General features: G+C 37.2%; 1 protein-coding gene across 1 annotated transcript in view; it reads right to left on the bottom strand.

Annotated features, from left to right (window-relative positions):
- LRP2 (LDL receptor related protein 2) overlaps positions 1 to 23,064 on the bottom strand; it is a 110,872-nt gene that overhangs the window by 43,016 nt on the left and 44,792 nt on the right. The window contains exons 21-40 of the mRNA XM_066553177.1: positions 22,514 to 22,795; positions 20,984 to 21,223; positions 20,234 to 20,353; positions 19,769 to 19,885; positions 18,244 to 18,621; positions 17,123 to 17,371; positions 14,708 to 14,919; positions 14,047 to 14,231; positions 12,932 to 13,160; positions 11,688 to 11,865; positions 9,589 to 9,717; positions 8,451 to 8,617; positions 6,639 to 6,782; positions 5,566 to 5,675; positions 4,495 to 4,672; positions 3,970 to 4,183; positions 3,272 to 3,511; positions 2,954 to 3,142; positions 1,045 to 1,965; positions 329 to 494 (exon numbers count right to left, since the gene is read on the bottom strand). Of these exons, the coding sequence (XP_066409274.1) occupies positions 329 to 494; positions 1,045 to 1,965; positions 2,954 to 3,142; positions 3,272 to 3,511; positions 3,970 to 4,183; positions 4,495 to 4,672; positions 5,566 to 5,675; positions 6,639 to 6,782; positions 8,451 to 8,617; positions 9,589 to 9,717; positions 11,688 to 11,865; positions 12,932 to 13,160; positions 14,047 to 14,231; positions 14,708 to 14,919; positions 17,123 to 17,371; positions 18,244 to 18,621; positions 19,769 to 19,885; positions 20,234 to 20,353; positions 20,984 to 21,223; positions 22,514 to 22,795 (4,648 nt within the window). The remainder of the gene's footprint in view (positions 1 to 328; positions 495 to 1,044; positions 1,966 to 2,953; positions 3,143 to 3,271; positions 3,512 to 3,969; positions 4,184 to 4,494; positions 4,673 to 5,565; positions 5,676 to 6,638; positions 6,783 to 8,450; positions 8,618 to 9,588; positions 9,718 to 11,687; positions 11,866 to 12,931; positions 13,161 to 14,046; positions 14,232 to 14,707; positions 14,920 to 17,122; positions 17,372 to 18,243; positions 18,622 to 19,768; positions 19,886 to 20,233; positions 20,354 to 20,983; positions 21,224 to 22,513; positions 22,796 to 23,064) is intronic.

Below are 23,064 nucleotides of genomic sequence, written 5' to 3'. Positions count from 1 at the left end.
AGTCTTCTAGAGGGATCACTGGGGTCCACTGCAGTGAACTTCAGAAATTTTTTTCCAGCTCCTATGTGAATTCACTATATAGTCAATTAATCTCTTTTTTATCTTTCTTAATTATAACACAGCATAACTGGTAATGAAATTAAAAGCACAGTATCATACAGTAATGTCCCCATCCTCTCAGGAAATGTTGATACTGAAACAAGAATTCTTCTGAAGCATTCAAGGAATACAACAGAAAAAGGGTTGGGGTTATAGGAAGTCTCTGGCAGCCTTTGTCAAGGTCTAAATTGTAGTTTCACCTGCAGTTAAAACAAAGTGGAACACATACCCTCTGCAGGGATCTAATACAATGGCTCTCGGCCGGGGCACACGGGCAATCACGGTGCGGTTTGATCCATCCACAGCCATCGAGCTGATGGTCTGATTGAGGTAGTCACTGTAGTAAACTCTGTTGTTGATCCAGTCAAAGGCTATGCCATCTGGAGTCCCCAGGTCTTAGGCACATGCAAGCAAACACACACAAGCTCAGCATGGTTTCCTGAGATACTTCAGCACTCTTCATCTATTATAATTTGGCTACACTGAAGACTTCTTTGAAACGCCATTGGCACCAGTGCAAATCTGTCCATTCAAAAAACTGGAGTAGTAATACTTGGGAACCAGGCAGACCTGGGTATATAACAGTGTTACAAAGACATTTCCCTCACATAGATTTAAGTTCTGGTTGCTATTCTTCATGTAGCAGGAATCCTCCCTTAGTCCATTATATTAATTTATTACATATAATTTTAATTTATTATGTACCATTTTATATACAGAATAATATCTATCCAGTTTTATATTTCCATATCATTGGGATCAAGATAAAATAAGAATCTCAAAAAAGGAAAAAATGAGAAAGAAAAAAGAGCATTTTATTAGATATCTTAACTAAGTGGTCAACCTTGACCTTTAGTATAAAAATACCCTAGGCTAGTGGTAGGTGCTGCAGGTCATTTTTTTTTTAATATCTGATTAATTTCTACTATATTTCAGTGCACTTACCAGATGCAATTACAGTTGGAGAGCTAATTCCTGAGTAAATACTAACATAACTGATTCTTCCTGTTCCTGAAGGATAACTTTGTGTAAAATATATTCGGTTGTTTATGCAGTCAAAATCCAGGGCCACAGCAGTTCTTAACACATTGACTGCGCGGAAGGGAGGACTGTGGTTTTCAGGATCTAGGTGGATACTTCTGAGGCCATTTTCAAGAGCAAAAATCAGGTAATCATCTGTTGAAATGGAACATCTCTTGCCATCACTGCCTAGTGTTCCAAAGGCACAACCACATTTCGGTGTCTGAATGTCAGGGAGAGCAAAACAGAGGTGAGAACAACCTCCATTGTTGTCCAAACAAGGATTGTTGTTGACATCAAGGGGAGAACGTGACTGGAAATTACTGTTGTAAATTGTAACATCCCTCAGCCAATTAATGTTATCTCTTATTACTGTTGGCTGATCAGTATTGCCTGGCTGCTTGCTGGCCTGGAAGACTTTTTTCAGGTTTCGATCCACCCAGATCATGGAATTGCCGAAGATAGTGATACCATATGGAGTTGGATAGCGACTGCCATAACGCACAATTTCAACATCACCACCATCGGGCTGAATTCTTGCAATCATATCTAAGGAATCATCCACCCAGTAAACATAGCCATTGCTGTGATCTATGGCCAACCCACGAGGTGTGACAATGCCCTCAGACACAAGAACTGTTCTGTTGGTGCAGTCAAGAAACGCACGTTCGATCTTTGGATTTTGCCCATAATCAGCCCAGAAGAGATATCTGTTTTTTGGGTCAACTACTATGTGCCTTGGCATGTCTATGGTAGTTTTCAGAAGCACACGGCGATAAGTTGTGTTTAAACGCAAAACTTCTATAAAAGTCTCTGTCAGGAAGGCATTTGTAAAATAAAGATTTCCTGTATACAAAAACCAAAACAAAACAAATCAGAAAAACAAAAGAGAAAGTTAATATTAGCATCAATACCTGAGAAACACAAGTTGCTAAAATACCAAACCACAAAATGAATAGCCATCATAAATATGTTAGTACTTGGATGCATAAGGTATTCACCTACCATCCGATGAATTAGAAAGAAGACAGCCAAACTGACAGTAGTCAATTAATTTCTAAATTCTCATGGATGGCCATGGGTATCAGTAGTACAGTTGCCTTTTAAAACACACAACTATAAAGTCCATGTTATGGCACAAGACTGTATACAAGAACTAAATTAAGTGTTTACAGCAGATGATTATCCTAAAACTCATCCCAACAAGCCTATCAATCAACTGAAGAACTTTTGCAAAACATATATACAGTACATATATATATACAAAACTAAAGTATTAATGGTAATTGTTGATTAATACATTCTGAAGAGTTAATATTTTAATTAATCTCTAATATGTTTAAATAGGAACAGGAAGTGCACATGTGGAAATTATAGATCAAAGATAAATATTTCTTCTGGTTTTTTTACTTTTCATTATAACTTATAATATGTGTACACAGGAATCTGAGGGTAGATAAAAAGTCCTTTTCTTATTTACAATGTCATAAGACAGGTTTTGTGCACTCTTCTCTGGTACATGCTTTCACAATGATAGTTCACAGCTACTTACAAATGTACAGACAAGAGCAGAGGCCTAAGAAAAATATTAAAGCATCAGGAGAGAAAAGGCTCTGTACATCTTCTCTGATAAACTTTCACCTTTACAGATATATATATAAATGAATGTAAGAGCCATTCATTACTTCCTCTTATTTTAAAATCAGTCCATTAAACCACAAGCTAGAACCATGGTACTTCCATTCAAAATAGTTCCATTAGAATCTGCTTATGTTAGCCTAAAAATTTTATAATATGTAAAGAATAACATTCTCCTAAATTCAGCTGTGCTTACCTGCTACCCAGTCAATTGCAATGCCACGGATCCCATTTCGTCCTATTCCATTTGTAACAACATTTCTAAAATAAGAACCATCAGGTTTAATTTTACGTATTGCATTCTGAGAAGAAACTGTGCTACTGAAGTCACACCAGAAAATGAAACCAGAAGGCATGTGAACATCCACATGAAGTGCATTTCGTCCTGAAATATTTTGAAAAGTATTAATTAATGATTCTTTTATAGAAACTAAATTCTTTAAAGTATGTGCTATGCTAGAAAGAAATGCCAAAATACCAGGCATGACAAGATTTTTTCCTATTATTCACATACCTCTTCCTGCCAGTGGTACCATGGCTTCAGAGTGATCTGATGTCTCTAAACTAAATCCTTTAATTGCAGAGAGCATAGAAACAACTACAAATGAACTGTATGGGGAACAGGTTCTGTTATCAGGATTTAGCTGAAAGCCAGTAGCACAGGCACAGGTGAATAATCCACCAGGTACAGGCAGGCAAAGCTGCTGGCACACTCCAATATTATTACTGCAGCCATTTGTGGAACCGGCAGAATCTGCAAAAGACATACATGGCAAAACAAAAATCTCAACTGTATCATCACAAACACCCATAGATATACACCCAAATGCATATAGTTGCATAGTATTAATAATCAGCTGACAAAAATAAAGATCCTAATCAGAATACATTTTAGCGCAGATGTGATAGCAATGGGTTTACTGGTCTCTTGTCATCTAAGATCAATGGGGCCAACAGCCAGATAAAACAAATTTGAAGCTAAAGTAACAGAATTTCTTAGTCAACACAACTTTAGTAAAACTACATGAGCCAGTAGATGCCTTAACTAGATGGTGGAGCATCTCTTTACCAAAACCAGGCAAAATGCTGCTGACACTTTTCCTGTAAGACAAATCAAAGCATATCCTTTGAAAGAGCAACCATTCTGTCTCTAAGGAATGTTCGAGTTTTTGCAAGTTGAATATCCTGAAACATCTCTCTACAAATACTCACTGTCTCTGTAATATACTCGTAGGCTCTTCAGTCTTGGGACATTATCTCTCAGTACTACTTTGTTTGCACCAGTGGCCTTGTCAACTCGTTCAATTACTTCATAATCTCGATCAGTGTAGTACAGAAAGGTACCGTACACAGCAACTCCCCAGGGATGAGAAAGATGAACCACGAGAGTCACACGATTTGTACCATCCAAATTGCCTCTCTCAATCTAAGAAATCATTTTAAAGATTAGGATTATATTTCCTATAGCAACAGTTCAGTGTTATAAAACAAAAATGCAACACATGATACTAACATCTCTTTTGTGCATGAAATCTTTAGGTACAAGGTAGGAAGGAAAGGCAAGCAGTATATGATTTCTGATCTCATACTTTTGATGGTATTTAATAACAACTATCCAGATTTTGCTTGGTCCTGCAAATCCCATTTATAAAAGAAAACTGAAGTAACTAAGTCACTCATGTGAACCATAGATGCAGAGACAGGTAAAGAAGCAATTATTAAAAATATATCTCCTACCATTCCTGTGCTTGTGACAGCCCAGTACAACTTTTGTTCCTTAATGTCAATGGTAAGAAACTCTACATGGTCCAGGTTGCCAGTGAAGAGGGTTTGTATGTTCGAACCATCCATGTTTGCACTGGCAATCTTTGCTGGGACTCCACTGTCAGTTCCCTGGTCTGTCCAGTACAGCTTCCTGTAACAGACATTAGCAGATCTGTTAGCAAAACTAGAAGCAAGAGAAATCAGTGGACCAGAGTCGCTTGAGCATACACTTAAAACCAATTCCTCTGTCAAACACTTCAGCACATGCTGAACAGAGCTCATGCTGAATCAAACCACAGTTAAAAAGAGCTTATTTGAGAAAGAGAAGAATGCTTGTTCTCTCGACAAAGAGAAACACCTGCTTCTCTTGAAAGAGAGGAATGCCTCTTAAATAATTTTTAGAAACCCATAACCTCGTCTATTTTGTCCCATGATAACATCAGCAGGTAAATGCAGTAGAGTATTAAGACTATAACATAAAAGGACTCCTCCTTATAATAATAATTCTGTTTCACAGATGGCTGCAACATTTCAGAGTGAGTTTGGTTTCAATTTTCAATTAAAACTACAGAATTAGAAAACATCTAGATGAAACAAAAAAAAGGCAAATTGTTCTTTTTGGGAACAAGCAGCAAAATTATATTTAGTGCTATACTTTTTGACATGTGACATTTTTCCCATGTAATACATCTTTCTAGGCTCAAGTCAGACATCACAAGATATTTTATAGAAAGACTTTGGAGTACTCTTTATTCTGGGTTCTCATTTTTCAGGAATTTTTTCACAATCATAATATTCTGAGATTTTCTTTTACATTAAAAAATGGTACTATACCAGCATGTTGTAAATTAAGGAGGATGAACATCTATGTAATAATTTAGGAAGCTATGCAATTATTTTTTACAGCTTAAAAAGAGTAAATAAATTCTGTCCAAATATGAAACAAGCCAAACCATGTCAAATCCAGGATGAAAACCCTAAAAAACAAGAAAAATATGGAGAATATATTCATGAGCAAATACAACAGCAGTTCTGGAAATTTACCCTCTTGCTGGATCAACTGCCAAACCAATTGGTGTGCCAGCTCCCAGAGAGGTGCCATCATTGGTAATCAGTGTTTTCCTGTACATTATGTCACCATGCAGCTTCAGGACCTATGCAAACATTGAACTTATCAGATCATGCAATATAGAACTTACAGTGCATTTTCAAATTACAGGAATGAAGCCTAAATCAACATGGAGTTGAAATTGCAGAAGACTTTCTTGAATACCATGAAGAAAAAGCACATTGTTCTGTACTCTAACCACTGCCTTTCTCTAACATGCACCCCTTGAAAGAGCTGCTTGCAGCTAAGAACCTGCCTATGATAACAAGGAAGGCTCCTAAGCATAAAAACAATTTATCTTTCAGTTTCCATAATATCTTCAAGGACTGAATGGGTAGATGAAATTCTGATTTAGGAAGTATCCCATTTCATTTGCTCAAATTAGCTGCCTTTTAATTTAATAGTAGGCATTTATATTTTGGAACAAGAACTAATGACTGGGTTTATTCACAGTCATTACTATATAATATATTACTTATCCTCCATTTCCCTACTCTGAATGACAATTTTATCATTCACATACCATGAGACTGCTTGTCTCTAGAAAGCTACATGATACATTATCAAAGCATTTGGGAATGGATCTTACTGCGTTCAATGGCAGCATTCCTTTACTATCAGAGGCATTGCATTCGGATAATTGATTTGAAGTAAGGATAATAACAGTAGTAACTCTAGTCATCATAGTGTTAAACACACCTGTGTGTTTAACACTAGAAGCCTAAGGCATTGTAGGGAGAAAACAAAAAAATTTATACACAAATAAAGTTTGCAGGGTAGATCTATGCACAAATAAAGTGTCCAGAATATATCACTTTCAATCTTTTTGACTATGTTTAAATTTAAGTTTCTGTTCAAGTTTGTGAAGTATTTTTCTACTGACAGATTACTCTTTAAAGTAAATCTAATTTAAGTTTTTCATGAAATAAATATTACTAATTTAAACCTGTATATGTAGCAGTGAAAAATCTATGCTCTTATTTTCCAATTGTCCCTCTTAAATAATTACCTCAATTGACTGTGTCCCCGGGTTCGTGTAATACAGGTTTGCAGATATCCAGTCTAGTGCCAGACCAGTAGGAGCACCAATAACAGCTGCTGGAGCAAAAACTGTCCTGTTGGCTCCATCTGACCTCACTCTGTGAATTTCACCCTTGGAAAGAAAAATAACAAAAGTTTAAAAAGTGTCAAGAGCAGAAAACACTCTTCTATTCCAACTACACTAGCACTTCTTTTATACTGCAATCATTTCTAATCACAGTTCTAGGCAGAAGGCGGCAGAGGCAGAGATAAGGCAGAACCAGGAATATAAAATGGAGAACAGGAAGACAGAAATATGTTTTTTGCAGAGGGTGTTCCATGACTGACACAGGTGTCTCAGCTCTGTTTGGGAGCAACCGAAGCCTGAGGCCTGCAGGTCAGGGGTACAGCTGGGAGGCACAGCCCAGAGGCACACCTTTGGCAGGCCTTGTCAAGACCCAGCTAAAGCAGACCTAACACCTAACACTTGCCCTGTGAAGGCACCTGCCATTCCACTTGGCAGGATTTAACTTGCTGATAATGGATGTATTAGCCCTTGACTGCCCACACTATTGTATATGTCAGCTGTGTCTGCTGGCTGACATCTGTCAAGAATATTTTTTCAGACTGCAGGGAAGATGAAACAGGTTCCCAGGTACTTAAGTAGTTTCTCGGGCAAAGATTTGCTTAAATAGGTCTATTTAACTACTTCATTGAACTAAACATTCTAACTCTAAAAGAACAAATTATTAAACAAAATGTAATTTCTTTATTAGTGGCATAGAATACACTTTAAAATTAGTTCTTTTAAAAATTGTATTTACTTCAGAGCTGCAAAATGTAAAGAAAGCAGATTGGGAAAAAAACCCAAAAATCTTGTGTGGATGAAACATAACAAGTTTGTGTGAATTGTTTCTGTCAAAACATAATTACAGAAATCTCCTTATCTACCATCATATTTCTCCAAGACCTAATTATTGCTTTTCTTGACAAAAAGAATTGTTTTTAAGTTTCCAAGAGTGAAGACATATTGCAGAATCAGTAGTTTCCTATCACATCTGTCTCACAGACTACCATAGATTTTTTCCTTTTGAAGTGTCCATTCACAAAAATTATGTAATTTTTTCCCCTTTTGTTTTTTGTGACAAGTTAGCCTTATAGAACACACATAGTTTCTTAGTTCATGACCAGCAATAAAAGCAATTAGTCAAACAATTATAAATAACTACTAAAAATTAGTTCAAATTCATTTTTAAATCTATAAGCCTCACATGTGCTACCTGGAAATTCTTGTGAGTTTGCAACCATCTATTTAAAGAAAAAGATGCTTCTTTATGATGTCAGTTCATTAAGTGCTCAGACTAAATGCACATACATTCATTCTAATGCTAAGTGTCACTGTGTCCAGTGCACTGCTCCCATGGAGAAGTGCTCTGGCTGTGTTTGCAGAGTTGACTCCTAAGTCAAGAGAGCAGAGAGAGCAAACTACAGCACAGCAGGGCTGAGAGCGTGGGTCTGTCAATGCTCTCCAGTGTTTCCTGTTCATGTCTCTGAGCCAGGAAAAAACATTAATCAGATGTTCCTGCTGACAAAAATAAGAACTACTTTACAAAAGAGACAAAGCTTCTTTACTTGCCCTGGGGGAGCAACCAACAAAATAAGAAAAAATTTTGAAAAAAAAACCCACCACACCACACCACACCAACAAAAAGAAATGATAACATATTTCAGTCCAAAATACTTCTCAAAAATAAAAAAGGTTTTAATTTAGTGCAAATTTTGAACACAAATACTAACTTACTGGATTTTCAACCCAATAAATCATCTGTTCAGAGTCATCAAAGTCAACATCAACACCATTTTGAACTCCTGCTATTGGAACCATAGCATCATTTGTCTTCTCCTCAGGGTTCAGAGAAATTCCATAAATTATATTATCTCTTACAGCAATAAGGAAAGGGTGTTCAACTGTGAAAACAAAGAGTAATTCAGAGTTGCTTCTGGTCAAGAAAAAGGCATTATGATATGCTTTTGATATGCTTTTGCCCTCCCACCCAAAATTTCCCTGATGCTGAGAATGGCTCAATATTACCAGTGATGTTTTGAAACCACTTACATAGAGGTTTGTTCCCTCACTAGGAACAAGGTTATCAGTTATTTAAACTGTTGTAACATTTTAAGTTTCAACACTGTGCAATCACAAGGCAAATTCTGAGCAGAAGGAAGTAAATAAGGCAGGATCACTCACTGCCAAACAAAAGAAGGATATTTATGCAGCTGCTCTAAGCTGTTTTTTCAAATCTCTGAGAAGAGGAACCAGCCAAAGCTCTGAGGATTCTGCAGGACCTGCCTGTGATAGGTTCTAATGCATATTAAGCAGGACCCACAAGCATGGAACAACATCACAGGGCAACTGCTGATCATTATTACAAAATATAACTGCAGAAATGTTTTCTGGTTTTATCCCTAAGGGAACAGACATACTCCCTTTTGGTATATTTATTTTTAGGTAAACTTGTACCCTTATGTTTAAATCTTATTAACAAAGGGCAATGCATTGGGTGATCTGAGAAAGTGCATCAGAGAGCTGCAGAGTGAGAGTCAGCAACTGCATTTCTCCTCTGCTAGGGACTAGGGGAAGAGAATCTCCTGAACACAGATTCCCTCCCCTTTTCCTTGTGCTTTGGTCTTTGGAGAACAAATCCTACCCTCCTCTTCCCACAGGCACAAGCTACCACTTAACAGGGAACTGGGCTGTAGAAGTAACCCATTGAATCTTTTATAATAGATCAAATACTTGGTTGGTTGGTTTGGTTCTGATTTTCTTTACTGGCTGCTTAACACCTTCATATAAATTTTGCAGTAAAAAATCTGGCACGAAAAACCACAAAACACAGCATCACTGCACCTCTCAAAATCTCATTCATATACTGCCCTACCTCTCATGCAGTTCCTGTTATCAGGAGAAAGGATCCATCCTGAAGGGCAAGCACAGGAAAAAAAAAGTGGTCCAGATGAAGAAAGTAAGCAGAGATGGCTACAGGGGGATGATGCACAGGAATTAATACCTGAAAATAAGAAAGGAACTATTAGCAGCTATAACAATATAAGCAACTAGAGAGAATATTCTCATTGCTACTGACATTAACCCAGAACTAAGAAAGTTTTGCTATTTCCTTAAGATTAAAACAATGAAATTATTTCTAAGAACCACAAGGAATACAATATACTTGTGACAAGATACAATTTTCCATGGAAAACCAGTACATTATCATAGTAATCTTTGCAATTTTTATGCATCACAAAAAAAACTTTCAAACTCTATTTCAAACTTTTCTTAACTGCATGAGGAAACCTGTGGGATTTGCAGTCCTTGATTGTAATAACCCTTCTAGATGGAGGATTTAAATTATTTGCTGAAACTTCTTAGAGAAACTCAAGAGAAAATAGTTGCAATGTCTTACTCAAAGATAGTGGGAATTCAACACCAAATTTCTTAGCTCACTTTGAAACTGTGAATCAAAAGTTGTAAAATGTAAAAAAAAGACACTGAAAATCTCTCCTGACTGCTATTATTACTATACACTAAAATTCAGTCTAAACCACTTCCACAAACTTGCTACTGTACAAGATTTTTCAGAATGAGTAATCTTCATAAGAAAACAAAAATCAGATTTTGAGTACATCCTTAGCAATGGCAGCAGACCTTACTTTAAAAAGCTTGGAAGTTCCAGGAATTTACACAATTGTTACCAATATAAAAACTAACAAGAACTGAAAACAAATTAACATGACAATAATGGCATAAACTCAGAACTCAAACTGTAAGAAAATTGTTCATGTCATCAGTATAAAAAATCTAAACTCTGGTTAGTGTAAGATCCAATGGTTTACAAAATAAGAGAGTGGATGACAGTTTTATTACTGCATCTGGAATTTCAATCAGCATGTAATTATTCCTTCATTTGTCAACATCAGTGTGTTGTGCTATTCTGCAAGTACTCCATTCTCTCCCTTTTTGCCTGGCCACATAAAGTACAATAGAATAATTCAGAATGAAAAATTATCAAATGTACTAAATACAATGAAGAAAAAGAAGAAAAAATTCTCCAGGGATAGAAATTTTTTTAAACCTTAGGTTGTAAAATAAAACCTCTCAAACCATAATTATGATGAATCAATTAAAGCTATGCCCTGCTAACTGAACAATTGACAGTGAGAATAGGCAGCTTTAGTTTTGAACATGTCTGAGGAAGGCTTTGTTCCAAAATAAATCCAGCACTGAAAGTACTAGTGCCTTACTCAGATACTCAGGGAAGTCTCCACCTTCCCTGGCATGGGGGTGTATTTGAGGAAAAAAAGAAAAAAAAAAGTAATATTTATTAGCTGGAAACACTCCATACACAAGAAATATAACTGAAGCTGAAAGATAATATTCCTATCAACATGCTCAACACTCTTCAAGTCATGCTATGAAATAACAAAACAGTCTGATATGAAAGATCTCTACCCTAACAGAAATAATTTAGGGTTTTTTAGTCTTTAAGCTGCAAGAGATCACCTGCACAAGATCTCAGAGAGAACATTTAATGCAATGAAGGGCATTATTTATCATTATTGTTTCATTGACTAAAATAATGTAGAAGTACTTTCAGAGAAAGTTGATGACAGTAATCTTTTCAAAAATTATTATTACCACACAAGAAATTGAATCTAGTATGCCACAGAGAGAAATTTTTTAAATTAAAATGCTTTCCAAAAATGCCTCAATTGTCTTGTAAAAACATTCAGAACAAAGTGCAAGAAAATGGCACACACTACCCCCTTCTTTTTCTTTTTGGCTAGTCATCATCCTGAAATGCTGCCTGTGTGGTTGCTTTCCCTAGCACCAGATTGAACAGCTGCAAGTCAATAGTATGAATCATTTGCTTGTTTTAACCCAACCCATTTGCTGAAAAGACTGATTCTTGGTGTTCCAATGAATGACATCACTGCATGCTTATTTCTGCAATTACCAAAGTTGTTTTGATGAACTTACCATCAGGCTGCTTTACAGGATGGACTGCCACAAGACCCAAAGGCTGGTGAATGTTATAAATCATAACTGTCTGGTTTCCTCCATGCCATTTATTGGCCCGAATTACTCGATTAGTATAGCGGTCACTCCAGTACACAAAATCTTCAAAGACAGTTAGACCATGTGGATGCTGCAATATCTAAAAAGGCAAGGTTGATTACCAATTTACTTCTGGAGATTTGCTGATGTAAAGCTTGCAATGAAATAATAACAGAGGTGAGCGTAATTTTTAAATAAATAAATAATGAAGCAACTGTGTCTCAAAAGATATTTTTCAGAAAAAAAATGAAATGTCATCTATAGTCTAAAAATAATACATTAATAATGAGAAAAATATATATTGTTTTAAAGTGGAATGCTATATAGACCCTGTGAGATAAAGAGAATGAGGAATTAACAAAGCAGTCTAACTACTTTGGGTAGAACCCACAGATAAAGAGCCAATTGTAGATTTTCAAAAGCACAAGAGGAAATGTCTAGTGAGAATTATGGATTTGTCAAGAACCTGCATCCTTGATAAGCCCCCCTAAAATTTACCAGAGGATCAAAGAAGAAGGTTTATCTAGATTTCAGATAACCAGGAGTGGAAAGATTGCATTGGCTCCTATATCACGCTAATTGTCTCTCCAGCCAAAAGTAAAAACCCAGGAGTCATTAACCATGGGATTCACATGGTTATTGATACCAGCTTGTGTGCCAGCTGAACATCTGTGCTATTGTGTTGGTACAAGGACAGTGCTACAAGCTGCCAGCAGCACTTCACTGGGAGACAGACTGTAAGAGGGATTGTCTTGATGGAGTTGCTGCACACAAGTCATAGCACAAAACCCTTCACTCCTGTCAAGAATAGTAGCAATAATCACTCACAAAATACCAGGAAAAGTTTCTCCAGGCTTTCTCTACTATACTTGCCTACAGAAAATGTACCACCTAGTTGCAGCAGTGTCTGATGTCACCTTCAGATTTCACACATGCAGACAAAACAGATGAGAATGCTATAAAGCACCAAGTCTACAGGCAGCTCCAGACTCCTGAGAGACTGAATAGGATAGCAATTTCTCTTTTTCCAGCAGCAGGAAGCAGATAAAATACTTCACATCTGCTTCACTCAATAATTTTGAAGAAAAATACACCCAAGTCTATGACAACGCTAATATATTTTTCAGTACTATCAGCAGGGACACAGTTCCTCATTAATGTCTTACCAGATCACTTGCAACCACCTGTCGTCTGTTGTTTCCATTGTAATCACAGAAATCGATATAATCAAGATAAGCATCAGCAAAATAGAGAAGTTTATTTGGATAATCAATGGAAAGTCCATTGGGCCAGTAGATTTTATTATTAACAATCACTGTGCGCATTTTGCCATCCATGCTGGCTTTTTCAATTCGGGGGTTTTGGCCCCAGTCTGTCCAGAACATTACATGAGCACTGAAAAAAGTAATTCATGGTTAGCAACCTGGGAAAAAAACTAGCAGCCTATTGAGAAACATTCCATAAAGAATCATTAGCTAAAAAGTAGAAGCAATCTTTCTATGAACAGTCCTACATAATGATACTGAAATAATTTACTTTAGCAACATGCTTACTGAAGATATTACAGTAATTTCTGTTATAAAAATTCTTTTAACACTTCTACTGTTGTTTCTATTTGTCAATAATAGCAGCTACTGGTTTTGTCAATATAGAAGCTACTGGTGTCACTGGTTTTTAATGTTTATTATAATCTCATCCTCTGACTGCTACATAATAATTTAATACAGGCTTACACTCTAACAGGTATTCATTGATAATGTTAACAGCATTGAAACTGGCAGTAAACAGAGTTCAAGGCATTGAAAACCTCAAAAAAAGAGTAAAATTTTGCACATGATCAGTTCAAATCATCACATTAACTCTATACCACTTGCTATCTGAAATGGGAAGGTGCTTTTGTGATAACAATACAATCTGGATAATTATTTCAGACTTGGAACTATGAAGGCAGGCATATGACATGACATCACATTGTTTGTGGTATACCACCAACTGAAGTGATACATCATAATTTTGAATTAATACTTCTTAACTCAGAAGCAAATGAAGAAAAATCTTTTATAGGTGAAAAACCATCTTGTTGCACTGAAACAGAGCAACATATCACCAGTAATTACTTAATGACTTGAAATATTAATCAACTCTGCAAACACACTAAATTGTTCTAAGTTGTTCCTTCCACTTGTCATTTACAATTCAAATACAATTTGGACATGTCTTAAATTTTAATAGTTACATCATAAAATAAGCATCTTAATAAAAATAAAATGAAAAATCTTACTCAGTTCTAGGATCTAACACTAGTCCTCTTGGGTTTGTTATATTTTCACTGATCAGCACAGTCCTGTGGCTCCCATCCATTTTGGAGACTTCAATTGTTTCCAGAACAAAGTCTGTCCAGTAAAGGTTACGACCTACCCAATCCACTGCTATACTTTCAGTCACAGTGACACCACTGTCAAACACCTGTTCAAGAACAAAAAAGCAGGTGGGGGAGAGGAAAAAAAAGATTATATTAAATTTTACCCTTTGCATTTCTATAGATATGGAAAATTATGAACAAGTTTCCAATTTCTTCTAGGTCTACAATGCAGAATGAATCACAATGTACATATTCAAAATTACGGCAAAGTAATTTTATACATAAACCCAAACACTCCTACTAACTTCAGGAGGTCTATTGAAGAAGTTAGAATTTACTAATAGGAAAATCAGTTTATATTGTGATGCTTAAAAAAGGGCTTCTTGAAAGCATTCAGTTTCCCTTTTCAAACAGCTATTTGAACTGTTAGCTTAGCTTATCTACAAAGTTGTTTCACTTTGTCTCTGTTATCTCTTTTCTTACTATATATGGATTTTCCTCTTCTCCTTCATTAACTAAAGATACAGTGTCTTCATTTTCTCTCCATAAAAGACAAGAAAACTTACTTAGCAAAACTTACTATTTTTCGGTCACTCCCATTTTGATAAGCACTCCAAATTTTATCCTGTGTTGTATCAGACCAAAAGATACGATCTGTGACTGAATCAAAATCAATAGCCACAATATTTGTCCCATCCCGAACCAGAGAATAAATACTGTGTGACTGAGAAGTGATGTTATCCACAACAATTTGGTTACGACTTGCCACCAGCAAAAGAAGATTCCCAGATTCTGTCAGAGGAATAGAAATTAAAATAAACCAATGAGCTATTCAACAGTAATTGGGAGAAAAAGAACCCTGAGTAATTTAACATGACTTTATAGCATCAACGCTATAGTATCTAGACATAAATATTGAAAGGACAAATTTAAATCAATTCCCAGGCCAAGATATAGTATCATATCCAGTCTGTCCATCCTGACTTTTAAATCTACATTGGCTTTTCTCCATAACTCCTTTTACAGACTTCCCTCCCAGGCTCCTATCTGGACCTTAGGTCCTATTGCCCACTGTCTAACCAGTTTGCTGCTGATATCCAACACTCATTCCTCCATAAAACTCTTTCATCTCCCACTCCCGATTCAACTCCCAAAGTTTTTGGCACCTCCAATTAATCTGCTCAGCCTGGTCTCCCTCCTTTGTAACCCACCTTCTCTTTTTTCCCCCTTTGGACCATGTGGGAACAAGGGAGAAGAAGCAGATTACAGGAAAGCCATAGATTGCTGTAATTAGGTTGCACAGATAAGATGCTGAAAAACAACTGAAGAGCATCAACCATAAAGACAGCAAAGTACAAGAAACTCCCTATTAGTAACGGCCAAGCTTATGTGCAGAGAAAATGCAAGTGTCTTCCACAACCTGAGTATATCCCTAAACCAGGAAACTTGTAGAGATAAATTCCACAGGGTTTATGGCTTCTCTTCCCTGTCAGTGTACAACAGAAGAGACAGAGAACAACTGGCATCTAGGCTGCATCAGTGATGTCTGCTCCTTAGAAATAAGCAAAGTACAGCATAGGCACCAGGTAAGTCTTATGAAAGGCTGGGATTTTAACACTTTGTGAGCATTGAACTTTATAAACAGTTAATTTTGGCCTACGGCTTACAAGCCTCTGACATTGCTTTTCTTCAAAATATATTTTTGATCATTGCAAGCTGAAAAAAAATAGCGTTCATAGAAATATACAATTTCTATGAAATATTAGTTTCTAATTAACCCTACAGCTGACAGTTTTAATTCTCACGGTCATCTGCCATGAACAGCTCTAAAATCAACTCTTTTAAGAGAAAAAGATCATAATGGCAAAGTGTTGGCAGTTAGATTTTTCCTTTAGTTCCTTTTCTCAGGGAATTTTCTCCAATTTGTTGCTAAAAGATAATTAAGGACTGGTACTTAAGAGAGACAAAGGATATAGCCCAGGAGAAGGGGGATGAGTGCAGCAGGTTGCACTATCTAGCTGAGGGGCATTTTCTCGGGAAGGGCAGCAATACCTCGAGATTTTGGCTGGGGGGTGAGGGGCTGGGCTGGACTCCATGCTTTTGCTGTCGGCATCGGAGGAGGACGGTCAGTCGAGCTGATGCCACTGCCACCGCCCCACCCCGTACTACTTCTTCCTTACTGTGGGTGAGCCTCTGCTTGTAAGAGCAGCTGGTGGACTGGCACCTTCTTAACACCCTACCGCACTAGGAAGGGCCCTCACCACCTACCTGAGTGCCTCAGGCGAAAACCTGGGACCCCCTCGAAGGATGCTCTCCTCCGGCTGCACGGAGCGGGGCTGCCGCTGCCCAGCCCTGTCGTTTTTCTGCCACTGCTCCGGGTTTTCGCTACACTCCAACCCCGCACCCCTGCCTGCCGGGAAGCCCCTGCGGCTCCTGCTACAGCTGTGGAGTTTCTGATACATTTCCTTTCCTACTCTGGGGTTCCAGCCGCCGCTCCGAGGTTCCTACTGCAGCCCAATTCACCATCCCTCCCGTGAGGGGGACGCGGCCGAGCTCGCGCCACAGCGCCCCCTGCCGGCGCAGGGGAATCACCGCAGCCGCCCCGCCAGGCCGGAGCCAGCAGCGCCCCTGGCGGCCGGGAGCGGAACTGCAGCGAAGGGAAGCGCCCGCAGCCCAGAGAAGGCGGCCCCGGGGGTCCGGTCCGGTTCGGTTCGGTTCGCTGCTGCTGCTGCTGCTGCTGCTGCTAGAGGGGTTGGCTATTTGTCTTGTTATACATATCTACATGTGTATATATATTCATAAAGAACTGCTATTCCTTTTCCCATATCTTTACCTGAAAGCTCCTTAATTTCAAAGTTATAATAATTTGGAGGGAAGGGCATCATATTTTCCTTTCCGCCTTCCTTGGCAGACACCTGTCTTTCAAACTGAGACACAAAGCTGGACAGTTTTCAGGCACTGCTGTCATTCTTAGACTGACATCAATGTTTCTCACCTGCTGCTTTACAAATCCTCCCATTGGCTTCTAGAATGTATCCTTCATCACAATAACACCTAAAGGATCCTCTCTCGTTGTAACAGTGCTGACTACAAAAGCCTGGAGGGTCACATTCATTAATATCTTCACAGGTCTTGGAGTCATTTGCAAGCTGGTATCCAATAGGACAGGTACACTGAGCTCCAAAAGGTCCTTGAATACATTCATGAGTGCAGCCAGCATTATTGTCAGAGCAGCTTTCCTGATCTGAAGATGGGTTGGGGAAAGCAATAAGCACATAGTCAAAAATGCTTCCTGTGATAAATTTAAATCTTTACAATTGTATTATTAGCCAAAGACTGCTACTAAAATGACCGCAGAATCTCAGTTCTGCAGTGTGAGAATGGACTGTGGTCCTTATGCAAAATACAGCATACACAGTGCACATTAAGGCAGGTAACAACATCACATGTACTGAATCTCATCAAATGAATGCTAAACAGAAGGCTATGTATATACAACAACTTTTTCAAAAATAGATAGAAATATAAAAAATTTACTTTACCACTCCAATCTTAAAGTTGTATAAATAATAATTTAAAATAGTTTATAATCATACCTGGCTGGGGTTCATCTGAGAATGTGCATTGATTAAAGAGAAGAAGGAGGAAAGAAGGAAAGAAAAAGATTATGTTTAAATCAATTAATAATCAACATAAATACAAATTCTCACTACAAATGAACTTCTTGATTTTAATCATGATTCTTGAAGTTAAAAATTTACAAAAGAATATTAAGGATTGAATCACATTGCATCTGAATATAAAGCATATTATGCTTTAGTGAATGTGTCCAGGAACACAAAGTTCGTTCCCATGTAATTATATAAAAATCTAAAGTCAGTGGGAATCACACTGGAATTCAGAGCACAAGACTGGACATAGCGAATGAATTCCTCAGTCATCATTGCAGTATCTTTTCACTGGAAGCAAGTTCTACTTAGAAATGTGAGTTCAAATTACATTGTGCTTACATTTCCACCAGAAACATTGTGACATTAAATAGAGCATGCTGAGTATTTCATTTCTTCCTGACGACATGACACATAGTCTACAGTAGATACTTGAAGAGTAACTTACTGCACAGTGGGGATTCATCAGCTCCATTAGGACAGTCAGCAGAATTGTCACATACTTTGCTGAGATTCACACAGATACTGTGACCTGGACACTGCCACTGCCAGCTGGGGCAGCGGAAGGGCTGAGTTGGACAATCCCTCTCATCACTCATATCCCTGCAGTCGTTATCCCCATCACAGATCCACGCTCGGTACACACAATTGCCATTATCACAGCGGAAAAGCGAGGGAGGACATGTTCTGGGAGGACACCTGTGATGTTCATCTGAGCCATCTGCACAATCAACATGGCCATCACATTCCCAGTGATCAGGAATACAACTGCCATCTGATTGACACTGGAATTCATGCTGGTGGCACATCCCTGGTGGTCTTGTAGCTAGAACAGTGACATTCAACAGTTCAGAAGCTGTTTCAATTTTAGACAGAGAAGCAAAACCACTATGTGTATTCATCTCTTATGTAACTAGTTACAGTGCTATTAAGAAATGTGTTGCTTTTAGATCAGGGCATAGATTCACAGTCAGTCAATTTTGACATTTCAAAATGTGACTAATTTAATTCCTACTTTATAATGTGGTCAACAAGGCAATTCAACTACTGTTATACTTTAAGCAAGCACATATTTATACCTATGTACCTGTCCAAAGCTACAGAAAATCAGTTTCTCTTTCACCACCCTGTGTTGTAGCATTTTGACTAATTTAAGTATAAAAAATTACTAAAAAAAAAAGTTTCAATATAACTCTCATTAATACCAGGTTTTCATATTAATAAACTTTATTTTGCTTTAAAATCCTGAGACTGAAATGCCAAGTAAAACAAAATGTTATAGCCAAAAGGAATGCAAACTGTCCTCTTTGTTTGGGCCATCTACTCTTGCCAGCATAATCTGCTTAGTCTATTCCAAGATTGTTAGAGGGATGAAGCACCTCTCCTACAAGAAAAGACTAAAAGAATTAAAATTGTTCAGCCTGGAAAAGAGTAAAGCTTAGGGGTGACCTTATTGTGGCCTTTCTTATAGGCTCCCTTCAGGTACTGAAAGATGGGGAGAAAATTTTTACAAGGGTATGTAGTTACAGGACAAAGAAGAATGGCTTCAAACTGAAAGAAAACAGGTTTAGATCAGATATTAGGAATAAATTTTTTTGCTGTGAGGAAGGTGAGGCACTGGAACAGGTTTTCATGAGAAATTGTGGATGCCATATCCCTGGAAGTGTTCAAGACCAGGTGGGATGGGGCTTTGAGCAACCTGGTCTAGTGAAAGGTGTCTCTGCCCATGGCAGGGGGGTTGAAATTAGATGATCTTTAAGGTTCATTCCAACCCAAGCCATTCTATGATTCTATGATATTCTTACACTGGAACCTGTGTTTGAAATTCCTGCTCAGGAAAATGATGTAAAGACAAGTTTCCCTGAAAAGAATATTAAGATTTCAAGGACAGTATTTTACATAACAGATTAAAGGAAATTTCCAAAAGCATCACTTAATAACTGAAGTATTTCTTTCAGCATCAATATACTTACGGCAATTGGCCTCGTCTGAGTGATCATTACAGTCAAAAACACCATCACACTGGTAATAGGTGCTGATACACTGGTCTCCACTTAGACATTTAAACTCTGTGGCACTGCAGTTATATACTACAAAATTTAAAAATATTGAATGTTATTTATTTATTTTACAGAGCTAGACTGCATCAGATTTATCCTACAGGTGCTTAAGTCTGATATGGTATCAATTCCACTGAAGACCATTATTTCCCTAAGACACAGAAAATGCAGTGACTTTGCAATTCACAGAAAACAGAGGAAACAGATTTCAGCCCTCCACAAGCAGCCCAGAGATCAAAAGCATCACAAACAGGATTAATTTATGGATAGGTTTATTATGCTGTCTTGGAGCTGGTAATATGAGATGACCAAGGACTCCTTTGGGGGCAAGTGGGAGGAAACAATAAAGAGACATTACACAAAGAAAGTTACACTTACTGCAGTCACGCTCATCAGCACCATCTATACAATCTTTGTCCCCGTCGCAGACATAGAATGGGTCAATACAGCGATGGTCTGGGCACTGGAATTGCCTGGGTTCACAAGTACCTGTGAAAGCTATTAAGAATGACAATAAATGCAAATGTGTTTATTTCCTCTCTTTTGAAATCAGCATATTGCTGAGAAAGTAGAAAAACATTATCCCTAACTTGCAGCATATAATACAGCAACTAGCAATCATATAAATTATAAGCACTAATATCAGGTAATTTTTCATTTATATGTAGGCTTGGGCTCATGGAAAATAAAAAAAAAAAGATTCCACATAGTAGTAAATAGCTCAAAAGAAAGTATATGAAAAAGCTACTATCTTCGTCTGGTAAAAACTTCAAGCCTAGGTTAGCTGACTACACCATAAGCCATCAGTGAGATCACTCATGAAGCAGGTGTTTAGAACATCTCAGCTTCAACTGCTTTTTGCTAATACAGTGGATGACATTATGCAGCACCATGATTATGATTATCACATTTGCCCTTTTAATTTTTTTAAGTATTTCTCTGCATTCTACTTGGCCCTGGAACTTCAAATTAGACAAGTTTTCCACATCTAAAAGACTACAAAATATCAGTCTAAATTAGATACTAGTCCTTTTTTCCCAATTTCATTTATTGTCCTTATACCAACAAATATATCTATGAAGATATGCACAGCTGACTATAAAAACAACAGATAGTCATAATACTCACTGCAGTTTTTTTCATCTGAGCCATCACCACAGTCATTATCAGTATCACATAGCCAGATTCTTGGAATACATCTTCTATTATCACAGGTGAACTGGGTTGCAGGGCATGAAGAGGGTCCTTGTGTAGGACAATTCAATTCATCACTGCCATCAAAACAGTCATTATGTTTATCACAATGCCAGCGACCCGGAATACACTGTCCACTGGCACAGGTAAAAGCTGAAGAAGCACAAGTATTGTCTGAATAAAAAAAAAAAAGTCTTTATAAAGATCTTCAAAACTTGCCTTTCCTGCAGCAGTTATCAGTACATTCATTACACTTAGAGAACGCCTAAAATATGCATCAAATTCCAAAGTGGACATTGCTTAGAATTAAAATGTCTGTTATGCAACATGCTGCAGAACTGAACAGAATACTTACAAGCTTTTCTTAAACTGCAAGAAGCAATAAAAAATTAAACAGTTAACCACTCGACAACAATCTAAAGAACAAGAAAAGGAACATCTTCTAGTGACCATTTGCTTTATACTTTTCCCCAGAAGATATTCTAGTTATTCTAAAATGGCCCATTAATAAGAAACAGTTTATACCTCAGTCATACTAGTTAGTCCTGTGCATTAGGGAGCACATTTTACTACTCTGTCCTATTTTCTTGTTTGTGATTTAAAATAATTAACTCTGAAGAAGCATCACATATGTCATAAAAGCCTCTTCAATATCTTCAGTATCTTATCCTCTCTTCAATTCCTTATCAACTGTGATTATCCCACTGTTCTCTCATTTACTTGAACAACAAAATATTTACTCTACTGTAAAACCAGGAAATGAACCACTGTGTTTTTAATTTACTTAACGGTTAAAATCCAGATGTAGCAAATAGATTATTGAAATAATCTAATTCATATTATGAAATATGAATATTATTAATATTATATTATGAATATATATTATGAAATATTATGAAAATATTATGAATATTTTGAAAAACAAATATTATGAAAAACAAATCTTTTATTCTGATGTTAAGTGAAATAAAAGGTGCCACTATTATCTTAGAGGAAGGTTAGGCAATGTAGATGGTTTTATTGTTTTTCTTATGGTGCTATTTTTGAAGTGTCTTCATCTATACTAAGATGGCTTGCTCCTCTCCATGCATCCAAATTAGGCAAGCTATTGATTTTTCAATATCTTTCAAAATTTACCAAAAAATAAGAATAAAGACAACATTTTTCTTTAGAAAGTAAATTTTTGTTACTCTGTAAATTGAATTTTGAGAATGGCGAGATATGAATATTTTCATGCACTGTTTAGGTGGCTGAGACTGAATCCTGTATTACTATGATATAATTTCCAAAGTAACTAATTATATTCCAAGTAATTTCCAAAGTAACTAATTTCCCAGGGAGATTTCAGATTCACAGATGCAACACTAAAAAATTGGAATTTATTCCAATGAAGCCATACTGACCCATAAAATTTCCTGAACTGCAAACAAGGAACACTAACTGCAGGTTACAGGGATTACTTACTTAAAGAACCACAGTTTTGTTCATCACTGTTATCATGGCAATCATCAACACCATCACACTGATAGTATCGAGGCACACATCTTCCATTACCACAGGAAAATGAGTGGGAGCCACACTGCAAAGTGGGTGGCTCATTGGATGGATCTTCAACGCATGTCAGTTGATTCAGAGCCAGCTTCATGCCATAAGGACACCCACAAACTCTCTGAAAGTTTGGTACTGGGAAGCAGAAATGGCTGCAGTCTCCATTGGGATTTGTGCCTCTATTACAGTAGTTAGAGCCTTAAATAGTGATAGAGAAGATCAATGCACACACTGCAGATAACATCTTGGCAACTATTACAAGTGCACAATAACTGTAAAAAAAGTGCTGTAGCAAGTCCTGGTTTTGCATACACTGCACAATAAGGTCAAGCTCAGTGACAGCAATAGTAGCAGTATCATAAAAGAGTGTTGGATTCCATATACTCTTCCTGACATAAATGTTTATGGAAGACAAAAACATACTATTAAATTTCATCCAATTTTCTGACAATTTTCAGCAACTGTCT

This window comes from Molothrus aeneus, chromosome 7, assembly GCF_037042795.1.
Source record: "Molothrus aeneus isolate 106 chromosome 7, BPBGC_Maene_1.0, whole genome shotgun sequence".
Taxonomy (NCBI): Eukaryota; Metazoa; Chordata; class Aves; order Passeriformes; family Icteridae; genus Molothrus; species Molothrus aeneus.
Note: the sequence above shows the minus strand (reverse complement) of the source record. Positions and strands in the feature narration are given on the sequence as shown.